General features: G+C 41.6%; 1 protein-coding gene across 1 annotated transcript; it reads left to right on the forward strand.

Moving 5' to 3' along the window:
- The first annotated feature begins 1,301 nt into the window (after positions 1-1,301).
- On the forward strand, positions 1,302-5,378 carry LOC139364487 (zinc finger protein 180-like). The gene is made up of 2 exons (XM_071101275.1): positions 1,302-1,860; positions 3,210-5,378. Exons 1-2 carry the CDS (start codon positions 1,515-1,517, stop codon positions 4,001-4,003), a joined length of 1,140 nt encoding a protein of 379 aa, XP_070957376.1. The 5' UTR covers positions 1,302-1,514; the 3' UTR covers positions 4,004-5,378.
- The last annotated feature ends 8,822 nt before the right edge of the window (positions 5,379-14,200 follow it).

The raw sequence follows: 14,200 nt of genomic DNA on the forward strand, positions 1-14,200 counted from the left end.
CTAACATAATTACAAAAGGGTTTTCTAATGATCAATTAGCCTTTTAAAACGATAAACTTGGATTAGCTAACTCAACGTGCCGTTGGAACACAGGAGTGATGGTTGCTGATAATGGGCCTCTGTACGCCTATGTAGATATTCCATTAAAAAATCAGCTGTTTCGAGCTACAATAGTCATTTACAACATTAACAATGCCAACACTTTCGGATCAATTTGATGTTATTTTAATGGACAAAAAACTAGTTTTTCTTTCAAAAACAAGGACATTTCTAAGTGACCCCAAACTTTTGAATGGTATTGTTACACCATGTAGGAGCAGTATAAACCTAGTCTGTTCATTATATACATCTACGGGATGTATTGTTACACCATGTAGGAGCAGTATAGACCTAGTCTGTTCATTATATACATCTACATGATGTATCGTTACACCATGTAGCAGCAGTATGGAGGTACAGTGGGGGACAAATTGTTGACACCTTTGATAAAGATGAGATAAATGACTCTATTAAAAAAAGATTTCAAATACTGAGATATATTGTATGTAAAAAAAATAACAACCATGTTTTCAATACTCCAGCACCTTCGCCTTGGGAGGATAACGACACTGAAATGTTTTATGAGATTAGAAAACACATTGGGTGGGATCTTAGGCCATTCCTCCATACAGAATCTCTCCAGGTCCTTGATTAATTGTGTCTGCGCTTATGGACTGCCCTGTTCAATTCAAACCACAGGTTTTCAATGTAGTTGAAGCCCGAAGACTGAGATGGCCATAGAAAATGTTGATTTTGTGCCCAATTAACCAATTCTTCATGGAAGATCCACTTATGGCCCTAGTTTCAGCCTCCTAGCAGAGAGGTAACCAGGTTTTGGGCTAACATATCCTGGCAGTGGGTAAAGTTTATTTATTTATTTTATACATACATTTTGCTCATCTTTATCAAGGGTATCAATAACTAGGTGCTTATTTTGATATCTAGTTATTTGACTGAATCAGAAATACAGATGTGGAGTAGATGTAGAGTTTGTTTTAAATTCTCATAAAAAATCTGACCTAATCAAACAACACTTGTTGCTCTTTGTACGTGTTGATATAATATTCTTATTTAATGGATAGGAAAAAAAACGTTTCCCTAAACTGCTTTATAATATTATAATTCAATGAAGAAAATAAAAATAGTTTTCCCTCCTCAACTGCGTTTACTCCCTCCAGACAGCAGATGGCGATATGTGTCTTTCAGGCGATGTTTCTACTGAGACGTATAATCTAGTGGACGGAACGCTTCTTCAACAACTGCAGCCACCTCGGTAGCTCGCTAGACAACAAAGTCGGAACATTCAAGTTCTTTAGACAATTTCCTGGTTTGTTTGCCACTATGATTTAAACATACTTATGTGTAAACAACTAGCTACCCCATTTACTTTAATATTTACTTTGTAAGTCAACTTGCTGGCTGGTTAAGTTAGCACTAGTCTAGTCGCTAATGCTAATTAGCTATTATCCACGACCATGAGTTCACTAAGCTTCTCTCCTCCTGCTAAAGAAGATGAGGTCTGCTGGACGGAGAAAGAAGCTCTCGTGAAAGAGGAGGAGGAAGAGGAGGCTATTACAATACAAAAACAAGTAGAGGGTGAGGCTGTTACTGTGAAAGAAGAAGAGAAAGACGCCTTCAGAGTGAAAGAGGAGGAAGATGTTACTGTGAAAGAAGAGGAATATTCGGTTTTTGGAGTGCAGGATGAAGTGAAAGAAGATGTAGACGTTTTTGGAATGAAAGATGAAGAGGGGGAGATTACTGTCACATTAGAGGAGGACGAAGAAGAGAGGACTGGAGATCTGATTAACACCAGTAAATACAGTGAGTACTATCTTGTAAAACAGGGACATTGATCTGATTAACACCAGTAAATATAGTTTTTATTTATCCTTTATTTTACCAGGTAAGTTGACTGAGAACACGTTCTCATTTGCAGCAACGACCCGGGGAATAGTTACAGGGGAGAGGAGGGGGATGAATGAGCCAATTGTAAACTGGGGATTATTAGGTGACTGTGATGGTTTGAGGGCCAGATTGGGAATTTAGCCAGGACACCGGGGGTTAACACCCCTACTCTTACAATAAGTGCCATGGGATCTTTAATGACCTCAGAGAGTCAGGACACCCGTTTAACGTCCCATCTGAAAGACGGCACCCTACACAGGGCAGCGTCCCCCAATCACTGCCCTGGGGCATTGGGATATTTTCTTTAGACCAGAGGAAAGAGTGCCTCCTACTGGCCCTCCAACACCACTTCCAGCAGCATCTGGCCTCCCAACCAGGAACTGACCAGGACCAACCCTGCTTAGCTTCAGAAGCAAGCCAGCAGTGGTATGCAGGGTGGTATGCTGCTGGCAGATAGTGAGTACTATCTTATAAAACAGGGACATTGATCTGATTAACACCAGTAAATGCAGTGAGTACTGTCTTATAAAACAGGGACACAAATTTTGCAGTTGTTGAACTAATGTGTGATTTTTAAAAGGGCATTCTACACTTAAATATGTTTTTGTACTGTCGGAATTGTTCATGACGTCCTCCAGTGATTTTTAAAAAACTTTTCCTGTTGAAAAGTGATATATAAATACAGTAAAGTATAAACATTAAAGGGAAACAAATAAATGTTTTGAGCAAAATCGTGTTTTTTTAGACAACTGCAAACTAGAAGGAGTGAGTGATGTCATAATAAGGCCTTCAAGGAGTTGGCTTGATGGGAAGCCGTGATGTTATCCAATAGGCGACTGATCTTCACGTGAATATTCATTATTCTTTTTAAAATCCTTAATGTTCTGTCAAGTTGGTTGTTGATCTAGAAATCAATTTTCAAGTCTTGCCATAGACCCACTGTAGGACCCATAACTTCACCTAACAATAACATAGACCTTCAGAAAAGGGGCCTATATTGGAGACCAAAAGACGTCTGGCACACTGCTTTGGAAACGTATTTCTAGCCTACAATCATTGATGTTACTACTAATGTGAAAACAAGACAAAATATGACTTTTGTTGCTTACTTGACTGTCTTAAGACAAATGTCAAATAATTTGAACATTCATTACAGATGTCATTGTTTGTACAACATCATGGCAACGCTGTTGGCATCACCTTTTACAGTGGATTTCTGCTGTTGTGGCCCTTTAACCATCTGTCTGACTTTGTTGTTCACACAGGAGAGAGATGTGACTATCGTGGATCCTCTGGGGGGCCTCAACATCCTCAGGATGCTGACAGGGCAGAGAAGAGTCTCTCCATATCAGAACACCTCAAGAAACACCAGCAGAGACCCACAGGGAAGAAATCTAATTGCTGCTCTGACTGTCGGAAAGGTTGCAAATCTTCATCAGAACTTAAAATACACCAGAGAACACACACAGGAGAGAAGCCTTATAGCTGTAATCTATGTGGGAAGAGTTACGTAAGATCAGATTCACTAAAAGTACACATGAGAAGTCACACTGGAGAGAAACCTTATAGCTGTACTCAATGTGGGAAGAGTTTTAGTCAGTCAAGCAACCTGTTATCACACCAGAGAAAACACACAGGAGAGAAATATTATAGCTGTAATCAATGTGGGAAGAGTTTTACTACATCAAGCCATCTGATTCGACACCAGAGAACACACACAGGAGAGAAGCCTTATAGTTGTAATCAATGTGGGAAGAGTTTTACTCAGTCAAGCACCCTGGTATCACACCAGAGAACACACACAGGAGAGAAGCCTCATAGTTGTAATCAATGTGGGAAGAGTTTTACTCAGTTAAGCACCCTGATATCACACCAGAGAACACACACAGGAGAGAAACCGTATAGCTGTGACCAATGTGGGAAGATTTTTACTACATCTAGTGATCTGACAGTACACCAGAGAACACACACAGGAGATAAACCTTATAGCTGTGATCAATGTGACAAGAGATACTCTGATAAAAGATCTCTGATCAAACATCAGAAAATACATTCATGAAGGAGTTGTTTCATGATATCAATGAAATAATGTCACAATGTAGAATGTTTTAACATTGTAGTAGGAGTATTTTAATGATGTCACAATGTAGAACCCTAAATGTTTGCCCCCTTATCAATTGGTTTCGGCATGATATGGATATCAGTGGGAAAATCTTTGTACTTTCCATTCATATTTCCCTTGATCTTGATGAGTCTGCCAGTCCCTGCCACTGAAAAACATCCCCACAGCATGATGCTGCCACCACCGTGCTTCACCGTAGGGATGGTGCCTGGTTTCCTCCAGACGTGATGCTTGGCATTCAGGCCAAAGAGTTACGTTTTGGTTTCATCAGGCCAGAAAATGTTATTTCTCAAGGTCAGTCCTTTACGTGCATTTTGGCAAACACCAAGCAGGCTGTCATGTGCCTTTTACTGAGGTGTGCTATATAGATGGTCGTCCTTCTGGAAGGTTCTCCCATCTCCACAGAGGAACTCTGGAGCTCTGTCATAATAGTGACCAGCAGGTTCTTGGTCACATACTTGAACAAGACCCTTCTCCCCTGACTGATCTGTTTGAAGAGTCTTGGTGGTTCCTAACCTCTTCCATTTAAGAATGATGGAGGCCACTGTGTTCTTGGGGACCTTCAATACCGCAGACATTTTTTGGTACCCATTTTTTGGTCCCCAGATCTGTGCCTCTACAGAATCCTGTCTCGGGGCTCTACGGACAATTCCTTTGACCTCGTGGCTTGGTTTTTGTTCTGACATGCACTGTCAACTGTGGGACCTTATATAGACAGGTGTGCCCAAATCATGTCCAATCAATTGAATTTACCGCAGGTGGACTCCAATCAAGTTGTAGAAACATCTCAAGGATGATCAATGGAAACAAGATGCACCTGAGCTCAATTTTGAGTCCCATAGCAAAGGGTCTGAATACTTATGTAAATAAGGTATTTCTGTTTTGTCATTATGGGGTGTTATGTCATTATGGGGTATGGTGTGTAGATTAATGAGGAACACAATATTATTTAATACATTTTAGAATAAGGCTGTAATGTAAAAAAAATTGGAAAAAGTCAAGGGGTCTGAATACTTTCTAAATATGCTGTTGGTTTACTGTTATAATAAGTTGTATGACTACACCAATACTGTTAAAGAGACGATGCAGAGACCTAGAAAATACATGGCCAACCTTGCTGCTAGAGATCTAGCTACTGGGTGTGCAGGTTTCTGTTCCAGCCCTGCACTAACAGCTGACATTGTGCTGATTATTTGGATTAGACACTATTCAATCATGGCTTGTTTTGGAGTCAGATGGATGACTAAACCCACTGCCCATTTCCACAGGTGTTCTTCATGATATGAAATAAAGTGTTGATTCTTTGAATGAAGTATAGTGTGTTTTGGGGTCATTGAACATTCCTTGTTTGTCTTTTTTATTTGGTTGTTACTCTAATTTAGTCTGATGATATTGCACAATCACTGTCTGGCTGACAGTCTGTGAACTGAGTCAATCTAGTACCCACAGAATGAATGTTGTGGATATTTAATTCTGCTGCATTTAAAAAGTGATTTTATTCATTTAACTAAGAACAAATTCTTATTTACAATGACGGCCTACCGGGGAACAGTGGGTTAACTGCCTTGTTCAGGGGCAGAACAACCGATTTTTACCTTGTCAGCGCGGGATTCGATCCATCAACCTTTTGGTTTCTGGCCCAATGCTCTCACCATTAGGCTACCTGCTGGCCCATAGGTGTGTCCAATGCAGACATGATGGATTATTATTGACCTCATAGACATGTCCAATGCACTTGTTCATGTGGTTTGTAATTCCGATACTGAAACAGGATTTGCTAATCCTCCCACATTGTTTCCATGTTGCTGAGTTGTTTTCTCCATTTGAAATGATGCTGTTAGAAATAGGTAAAGCACTCAAACATCTGAGAACTTGTGTCTGCTAATCATTAGTTAATAACTTGAAAGAAAACAAAAGGCTGATTGATACTGATCAGTGTGTGGGTTTTCTTTTTCATCAGACAATTAATGAGGCTCATAATCAGGCTGACCATGTTGAAGGAGAGCAGTTTAGACTCATAATGAGGCTGACCATGTTGAAGGAGAGCAGTTTAGACTCATAATGATGCTCACCATGTTGAAGCAGACCAGATTAGACTCATAATGAGGCTCACTATGTAGAAGGAGACCAGATTAGACTCATAATGAGGCTGATCATGTTGAAGGAGAGCAGATTAGACTCATAATCAGTGGTGGAGAAAGTACCCAATTGTCATACTTGAGTAAAAGTATAGATACCTTACCCAGTAAAATACTACTTGAGTAAAAGTCAAAGTATTTGGTTTTAAATATACTTAAGAATCAAAAGTAAAAGTATGAATAATTTCAAATTCCTTATATTAAGCAAACCAGACGGAACCATTTTCTTGTTTTTTTATTTACGGATAGCCAGGGGCATACTGCAACACTCAGACATCATTTACAAACGAAGCATTTGTGTTTAGTGAGTCCGTCAGATCAGAGGCAGTAGGGACGACCAGGGATGTTCTCTGTTTAGTGAGTCTGTCAGGAAGGAGCAATGAATGGATAGTTCATTTATTTCCAAAGCTGCAATGATGGGACACACACAGTATGGATGAATGATCAGTAGTGACGGGATATAAATAGCACTCCCACAGCAATTCTACATAAATCTGCCCTATAATATACTAACAAAAAAACAGTTGAAATGTCTATCAAATTTACTTTGATCATATAGTGGATTTAACATTTCCTGCTAATTCCTAATTTACTATAATAAAAATAAATACATTATTTCCGTGTGTCTCATATTCACTACATCAGAATAAACTGTCATCCATTTTAGTATCAAAAATTATCAAATTAACCTGAAATATTACTCAATGTCTCCCTCTTGTGGCGAAGAAATATAATACACCTAAACTAACAAAACCGGGCTAATAAACTCGCTGGTGTTCATGAGTTTGTAAAACATATACTTAATACATTTGTCATAAATGACCTGCATTTATGAGACACACAGTGTGGATGAATGATCAGTAGTCGACAGGGTAAAAATAGCACTCCCAAAGAAGATCCATTTTCCAGTTAGATACCAACTTGAAAGAGGGAACTTTAGCATAAAACCCACATGGAAAACTGAGATTCGGCAAATAACATATAAAGAGAGGCTGACTTGACACCAAACCAACAACAGTAGTTACTAAAACATAAATTGCTAATGTATGATTTAAAACGTGGATTTAATGATGTAATGTCAATTTTATACATTTCTATCCCAGGACCACTACATTTTCAAATTCTCCATAAATCTCCTGTGGATTACCCAGAATCCCATACCTTTATCACACGAGCGGCGCAGCGGTCTAAGGCACTGTTCTTAACTGACTTGCCTAGCTAAATAAAGGATACAAATATTTAAAAAATATAACTTCGTTACACTGGCATACAAACTCAGTAGCACAGAGAAGATCATCCATATTCTACCAAATTCTACCAAATCACAGCCGTATATATCCCCCCCCAAGCAGACACATCGATGGCTCTGAACCAACTTTATTTAACTCTTTGCAAACTGGAAACCATTCATCCGGAGGCTGCATTAATTGTAGCTGGGGATTTTAACAAGGCTAATCTGAAAACAAGACTCCCTAAATTTTATCAGCATATCGATTGCGCAACCAGGGGTGGAAAGACCTTGGACCATTGTTACTCTAACTTCCGCGACGCATATAAGGCCCTGCCCCGCCCCCCTTTCGGAAAAGCTGACCACGACTCCATTTTGTTGATCCCTGCCTACAGACAGAAACTAAAACAAGAGGCTCCCACGCTGAGGTCTGTCCAACGCTGGTCCGACCAAGCTGACTCCACACTCCAAGACTGCTTCCATCACGTGGACTGGGATATGTTTCGTATTGCGTCAGATAACAATATTGACGAATACGCTGATTCGGTGTGCGAGTTCATTAGAACGTGCGTTGAATATGTCGTTCCCATAGCAACGATTAAAACATTCCCTAACCAGAAACTGTGGATTGATGGCAGCATTCGCGTGAAACTGAAAGCGCGAACCACTGCTTTTAATCAGGGAAAGGTGTCTGGTAACATGACCGAATACAAACAGTGCAGCTATTCACTCCGCAAGGCTATCAAACAAGCTAAGCGTCAGTACAGAGACAAAGTAGAATCTCAATTCAACGGCTCAGACACAAGAGGCATGTGGCAGGGTCTACAGTCAATCACGGACTACAGGAAGAAATCCAGCCCAGTCACGGACCAGGATGTCTTGCTCCCAGGCAGACTAAATAACTTTTTTGCCCGCTTTGAGGACAATACAGTGCCACTGACACGGCCTGCAACGAAAACATGCGGTCTCTCCTTCACTGCAGCCGAGGTGAGTAAGACATTTAAACGTGTTAACCCTCGCAAGGCTGCAGGCCCAGACGGCATCCCCAGCCGCGCCCTCAGAGCATGCGCAGACCAGCTGGCCGGTGTGTTTACGGACATATTCAATCAATCCCTATACCAGTCTGCTGTTCCCACATGCTTCAAGAGGGCCACCATTGTTCCTGTTCCCAAGAAAGCTAAGGTAACTGAGCTAAACGACTACCGCCCCGTAGCACTCACTTCCGTCATCATGAAGTGCTTTGAGAGACTAGTCAAGGACCATATCACCTCCACCCTACCTGACACCCTAGACCCACTCCAATTTGCTTACCGCCCAAATAGGTCCACAGACGATGCAATCTCAACCACACTGCACACTGCCCTAACCCATCTGGACAAGAGGAATACCTATGTGAGAATGCTGTTCATCGACTACAGCTCGGCATTCAACACCATAGTACCCTCCAAGCTCGTCATCAAGCTCGAGACCCTGGGTCTCGACCCCGCCCTGTGCAACTGGGTACTAGACTTCCTGATGGGCCGCCCCCAGGTGGTGAGGGTAGGCAACAACATCTCCTCCCCGCTGATCCTCAACACTGGGGCCCCACAAGGGTGCGTTCTGAGCCCTCTCCTGTACTCCCTGTTCACCCACGACTGCGTGGCCACGCACGCCTCCAACTCAATCATCAAGTTTGCGGACGACACAACAGTGGTAGGCTTGATTACCAACAACGACGAGACGGCCTACAGGGAGGAGGTGAGGGCCCTCGGAGTGTGGTGTCAGGAAAATAACCTCACACTTAACGTCAACAAAACTAAGGAGATGATTGTGGACTTCAGGAAACAGCAGAGGGAACACCCCCCTATCCACATCGATGGAACAGTAGTGGAGAGGGTAGCAAGTTTTAAGTTCCTCGGCATAAACATCACAGACAAACTGAATTGGTCCACTCACACAGACAGCATCATGAAGAAGGCGCAGCAGCGCCTCTTCAACCTCAGGAGGCTGAAGAAATTCGGCTTGTCACCAAAAGCACTCACAAACTTCTACAGATGCACAATCGAGAGCATCCTGGCGGGCTGTATCACCGCCTGGTACGGCAACTGCTCCGCCCTCAAACGTAAGGCTCTCCAGAGGGTAGTGAGGTCTGCACAACGCATCACCGGGGGCAAACTACCTGCCCTCCAGGACACCTACACCACCCGATGTTACAGGAAGGCCATAAAGATCATCAAGGACATCAACCACCCGAGCCACTGCCTGTTCACCCCGCTATCATCCAGAAGGCAAGGTCAGTACAGGTGCATCAAAGCTGGGACCGAGAGACTGAAAAACAGCTTCTATCTCAAGGCCACCAGACTGTTAAACAGCCACCACTAACATTGAGTGGCTGCTGCCAACACACTGACACTGACACTGACTCAACTCCAGCCACTTTAATAATGGGAATTGATGGGAAATGATGTAAATATATCACTAGCCACTTTAAACAATGCTACCTTATATAATGTTACTTACCCTACATTATTAATCTCATATGCATACGTATATACTGTACTCTATATCATCGACTGCATCCTTATGTAATACATGTATCACTAGCCACTTTAACTATGCCACTTTGTTTACATACTCATCTCATATGTATATACTGTACTCGATACCATCTACTGTATCTTGCCTATGCTGCTCTGTACCATCACTCATTCATATATCCTTATGTAAATATTCTTTATCCCCTTACACTGTGTATAAGACAGTAGTTTTGGAATTGTTAGTTAGATAACTTGTTGGTTATTACTGCATTGTCGGAACTAGAAGCACAAGCATTTCGCTACACTCGCATTAACATCTGCTAACCATGTGTATGTGACAAATAAAATTTGATTTGATTTGATTTGATATGACGTTGAGAAATACTGCATTGTGGGTAGTTTACAAGATATCCGGAAATAAGTTAATAAATTCACTAATAAACATACTGTAATGTCAAGTGTATACATTTCTATCCCAAGACCACTCAAGTTTCAAATTCTCCAAAAATCTGCTGTGGATTACCCAGAATCCCATACCTTTATCACTGAGTGTATTACACTGAGTGTAATGTAAACACACGAGCAGTGCAGCAGTCTAAGGTATGGCATCTCAGTGCTAGAGGCGTCACTACAGCCAGGCTGTATCATAACAAGCCGTGATTTGGAGTCGCATAGGGCAGCGCACAATTGGCCCAGCATCGTCTCTGGGTTAGGGTTTGGCAGGGGCAGGCCGTCAATGTAAATAAGAATTTGTTGACTTGCCTAGTTAAATAAAGGTTAAATATATTTTAAAATTGTAACTTCATTACACCGTTACACTGGCATACAAACGAAGTAGCACAGAGTTGATCATCCATATGACGTGAAGAAATACTGCATTGTGGGTAGTTTGGAAGAGTTCACAAAATAAGTTAATAAATATGTAGTAACGCAAGAACATAACTGTTTGTCCTTATAGGTAACCATATCGCGACGACAACTAGCTTACTAAGTCTTTAACCACACTGTATTGTTACACTGGTGAGTAAAAATTCATGCTTCCTACACTTTAACTTGTTATCTGAAGATAAAATATACATTTTACTCAACTGCGTTACCCACTCCAGTCAGCAGAGGGCGGTCTGGGAATTTAAGGTTATGCTGTTGGTGTGACGTATAATCTAGTGGACGGAACGCTTCTTTCAACAGCAGCAACAGTTAGTCAGACACCTCGGTAGCTTGCTTGACAAAATAGCCGAAACAATACATTACTTTAGACGCTTTAGTGTATATTAGCCACTGTGTTTTAAACCCACTTCTATCCTCTAGTTAGTTATCTGATTTAATTTAATATTTACGGTGTTGTTATTAGTCAGCTAGCGGTCTGGTTAAGTTAGCATTAGCCTAGCTAACATCCCCGACCATGCGGTCACTAAGCTATTCCCCAGTTTTAAACCCACTTCTGTCGTCTAGTTAGTTATCCGATTTAATTTCATATTTACGGTGTTGTTATTAGTCAGCTAGCGGTCTGGTTAATTAACATCCCCGACCATGTGGTCACCAAGCTACTCTCCTTCTAACGAAGAGAAGGATATCACAGTAAAACAAGAAGTAGAGAGTGGGGCCGTTACTGTGAAAGAAGAGGAGGACGCGTTCAGAGTGAAAGAGGAGGATGATGTTACAGTTAAAGGAGAGGAAGATGCAGTTTATGGCATGAAAGAGGAGGGGGAGGAGATGACTGTTACATCGAAAAAGGAGGAGGAACCTGGATATCTGGGCCCGGTTTCCCAAACGCATCTTAAGGCATCCAATGGTTCTAACGAAGAATTTAGCCATAAGATGGTTTTGAGAAACCGTTCCCTGATTAACACTAGTAAGTACTGTCTTAACAACAGAGGCACAAACTCTGCAGTTGAACTGATGTTTGGTGTTAAGGCGGAAATCTGCAATTGCTACATGTTGTACTCGTCAACATAACCCTGACCAGAGGGAGCTGCTCGTCAACATAACCCGACCAGAGGGAGCCGCTCGTCAACACAACCTGACCAGAGGGAGCCGGTCGTCAACATAACCCGACCAGAGGGAACCGCTCGTCAACACAACCTGACCAGAGGGAGCCGGCCGTCAACATAACCCGACCAGAGAGAGCCCCCGTCTGCTGCTGGACTTTGTAAATTCTGCCGTTCTGCTCCTGAAATGTTCAGTAATAGACTACACCAGCAGTCGGTCCCATAAACATCACAATTGGTCCTTTTGTTCTATTAATTCCCTCCATATATATCCATTTTGTCCATTTATTTGGCGCGTTTGATCCAGACAAAAACAGCTTCCAAAATGCGCAACGTCACTACAAAATATTTTGAAATTTGCCTATAAACTTTGCCAAAATATTTCAAACTACTTTTGTAATACAACTTTAGGTATTTTTAAACGTTAATAATCGATCAAATTGAAGACGGGTCTCTGTGTTCAATACAGGAAAACAACAAACCAAGCTACTTTTCACATCTTGCCCAACTCTCAACAGTGTTACGTTGTTCCTAGATGGCCTACTTCTTCATTGCACAAATGAATAACCTCAACCAAATTCCAAAGACTGGTGACATCCAGTGGAAGCTGTAGGAACTGAAAAAGAAATGTAATTTCCCCATGGGAACCCATTGAACAGACAGAGACCTAAAAATAACAATTTCTGAACGTTTAGTCCTCTGGGTTTTGCCTGCTACATAAGTTCTGTTATACTCACAGACATGATTCAAACAGTCTTAGAAACTTCAGAGTGTTTTCTATCCACATCTACTAATACTATACATATCTTATATTCTTGGCATGAGTAGCAGGAAGTTGAAATTGGGCACGCTATTTCTCCAAAGTGAAAATGTTGCCCCCTATACCTTAATCTTAGTACTACCCATCCCGGATCCGGGAGCGTTGTCATCAACGGACACTAATTAGCATAACGCAACTGACATAAATGTTACTAGAAAATATTAATATTCATGAAATCACAAGTGAAATATATTGAAACACTGCTTAGCCTTTTGTTAATCACCCTGTCATCTCAGATTTTGAAAATATGCTTTACAGCCAAACCAAGACCAGCATTTGTGTAAGTTTATCGATAGCCTAGCATAGCATTATGCCTAGCTAGCAGCAGGCAACCTGGTCACGAAAATCAGAAAAGCAATCAAATTAAATCGTTCAACAGGTTTAGAAGTTAAAGGGGGTGACACTCTAGACCCAAACTGTTACAGACGTATATCTATCCTGCCCTGCCGTTCTAAAGTCTTCAAAAGTCAAGTTAACAAACAGATCACTTACCATTTTGAATCCCACCGTACCTTCTCCGCTGTGCAATCCGGTTTCCGAGCTGGTCACGGGTCACCTCATCCACGCTCAAGGTACTAAACGATATAACAGCCATCGATAAAAGACAGTACTGTGAAGCCGTTTATATCAACCTGGCCAAGGCTTTCGACTTTGTCAATCACCGTATTCTTATCGTCAGACTCAACAGCCTTCGTTTCTCAAATGACTGACTCGCCTGGTTCACCAACTACTTCTCAGACAAAGTTCAGTGTGTCAAATCGGAGGGCCTGTTGTCTGGACCTCTGGCAGTCTCTATGGAGGTAACACAGGGTTCAATTCTCGGACCGACTCTTTTCTCTGTATATACCAACAATGTTGCTCTTTCTGCGGGTGATTCCTTGATCCACCTCTATGCAGACAACACCATTCTGTATACATCTGGCCCTTCTTTGGATACTGTTAACATACCTCCAAACGCGCTTCAATGCCATTCAACACTCCATCCGTGGCCTCCAACTGTTCTTAAACGCTAGCAAAACTAAATGTATGCTCTTCAACCGATTGCCGCCCGCACCCCCCCGTCCAGCATCACTACTCTGGACGGTTCTAACTTAGAACACCTAAATCGATACTGTCATTAACGCTGTTATTCAATAATTACACACAATTCTTAATACGGTAGCTGTTTAGTTACAGTCACATGTTCAACTATCATCAGCTGATCCAGGAAATAATTTTCTGAATGCCGGTCAAATGACAAACATCACGACATGCAACAACAACCAAAGTGCTTCTTCATCCTTTACTCTGGTAAAGAGAGTTATGCCGTGCTTCACGTTGAACCCAACATCCCGAACAAATGTATGTTTATAATGTTATTGTCTGCTTGATTTACAGTAGGGTCTCGTTAGTCTGTTTTCACACAGAGATACTTAGCTCATAATGTGTAGATAACTGTTCCTTG

This window comes from Oncorhynchus clarkii, chromosome 13, assembly GCF_045791955.1.
Source record: "Oncorhynchus clarkii lewisi isolate Uvic-CL-2024 chromosome 13, UVic_Ocla_1.0, whole genome shotgun sequence".
Lineage (NCBI taxonomy): Eukaryota > Metazoa > Chordata > Actinopteri > Salmoniformes > Salmonidae > Oncorhynchus > Oncorhynchus clarkii.

Coding starts and splice junctions, on each gene's coding strand:
- LOC139364487 (XM_071101275.1), top strand. CDS start 1,515: ATGAGTTCACTAAGCTTCTCTCCTCCTGCTAAAGAAGATGAGGTCTGC. Junction 1,861..3,209: donor GATTAACACCAGTAAATACA/GTGAGTACTATC, acceptor TTGTTCACACAG/GAGAGAGATGTGACTATCGT.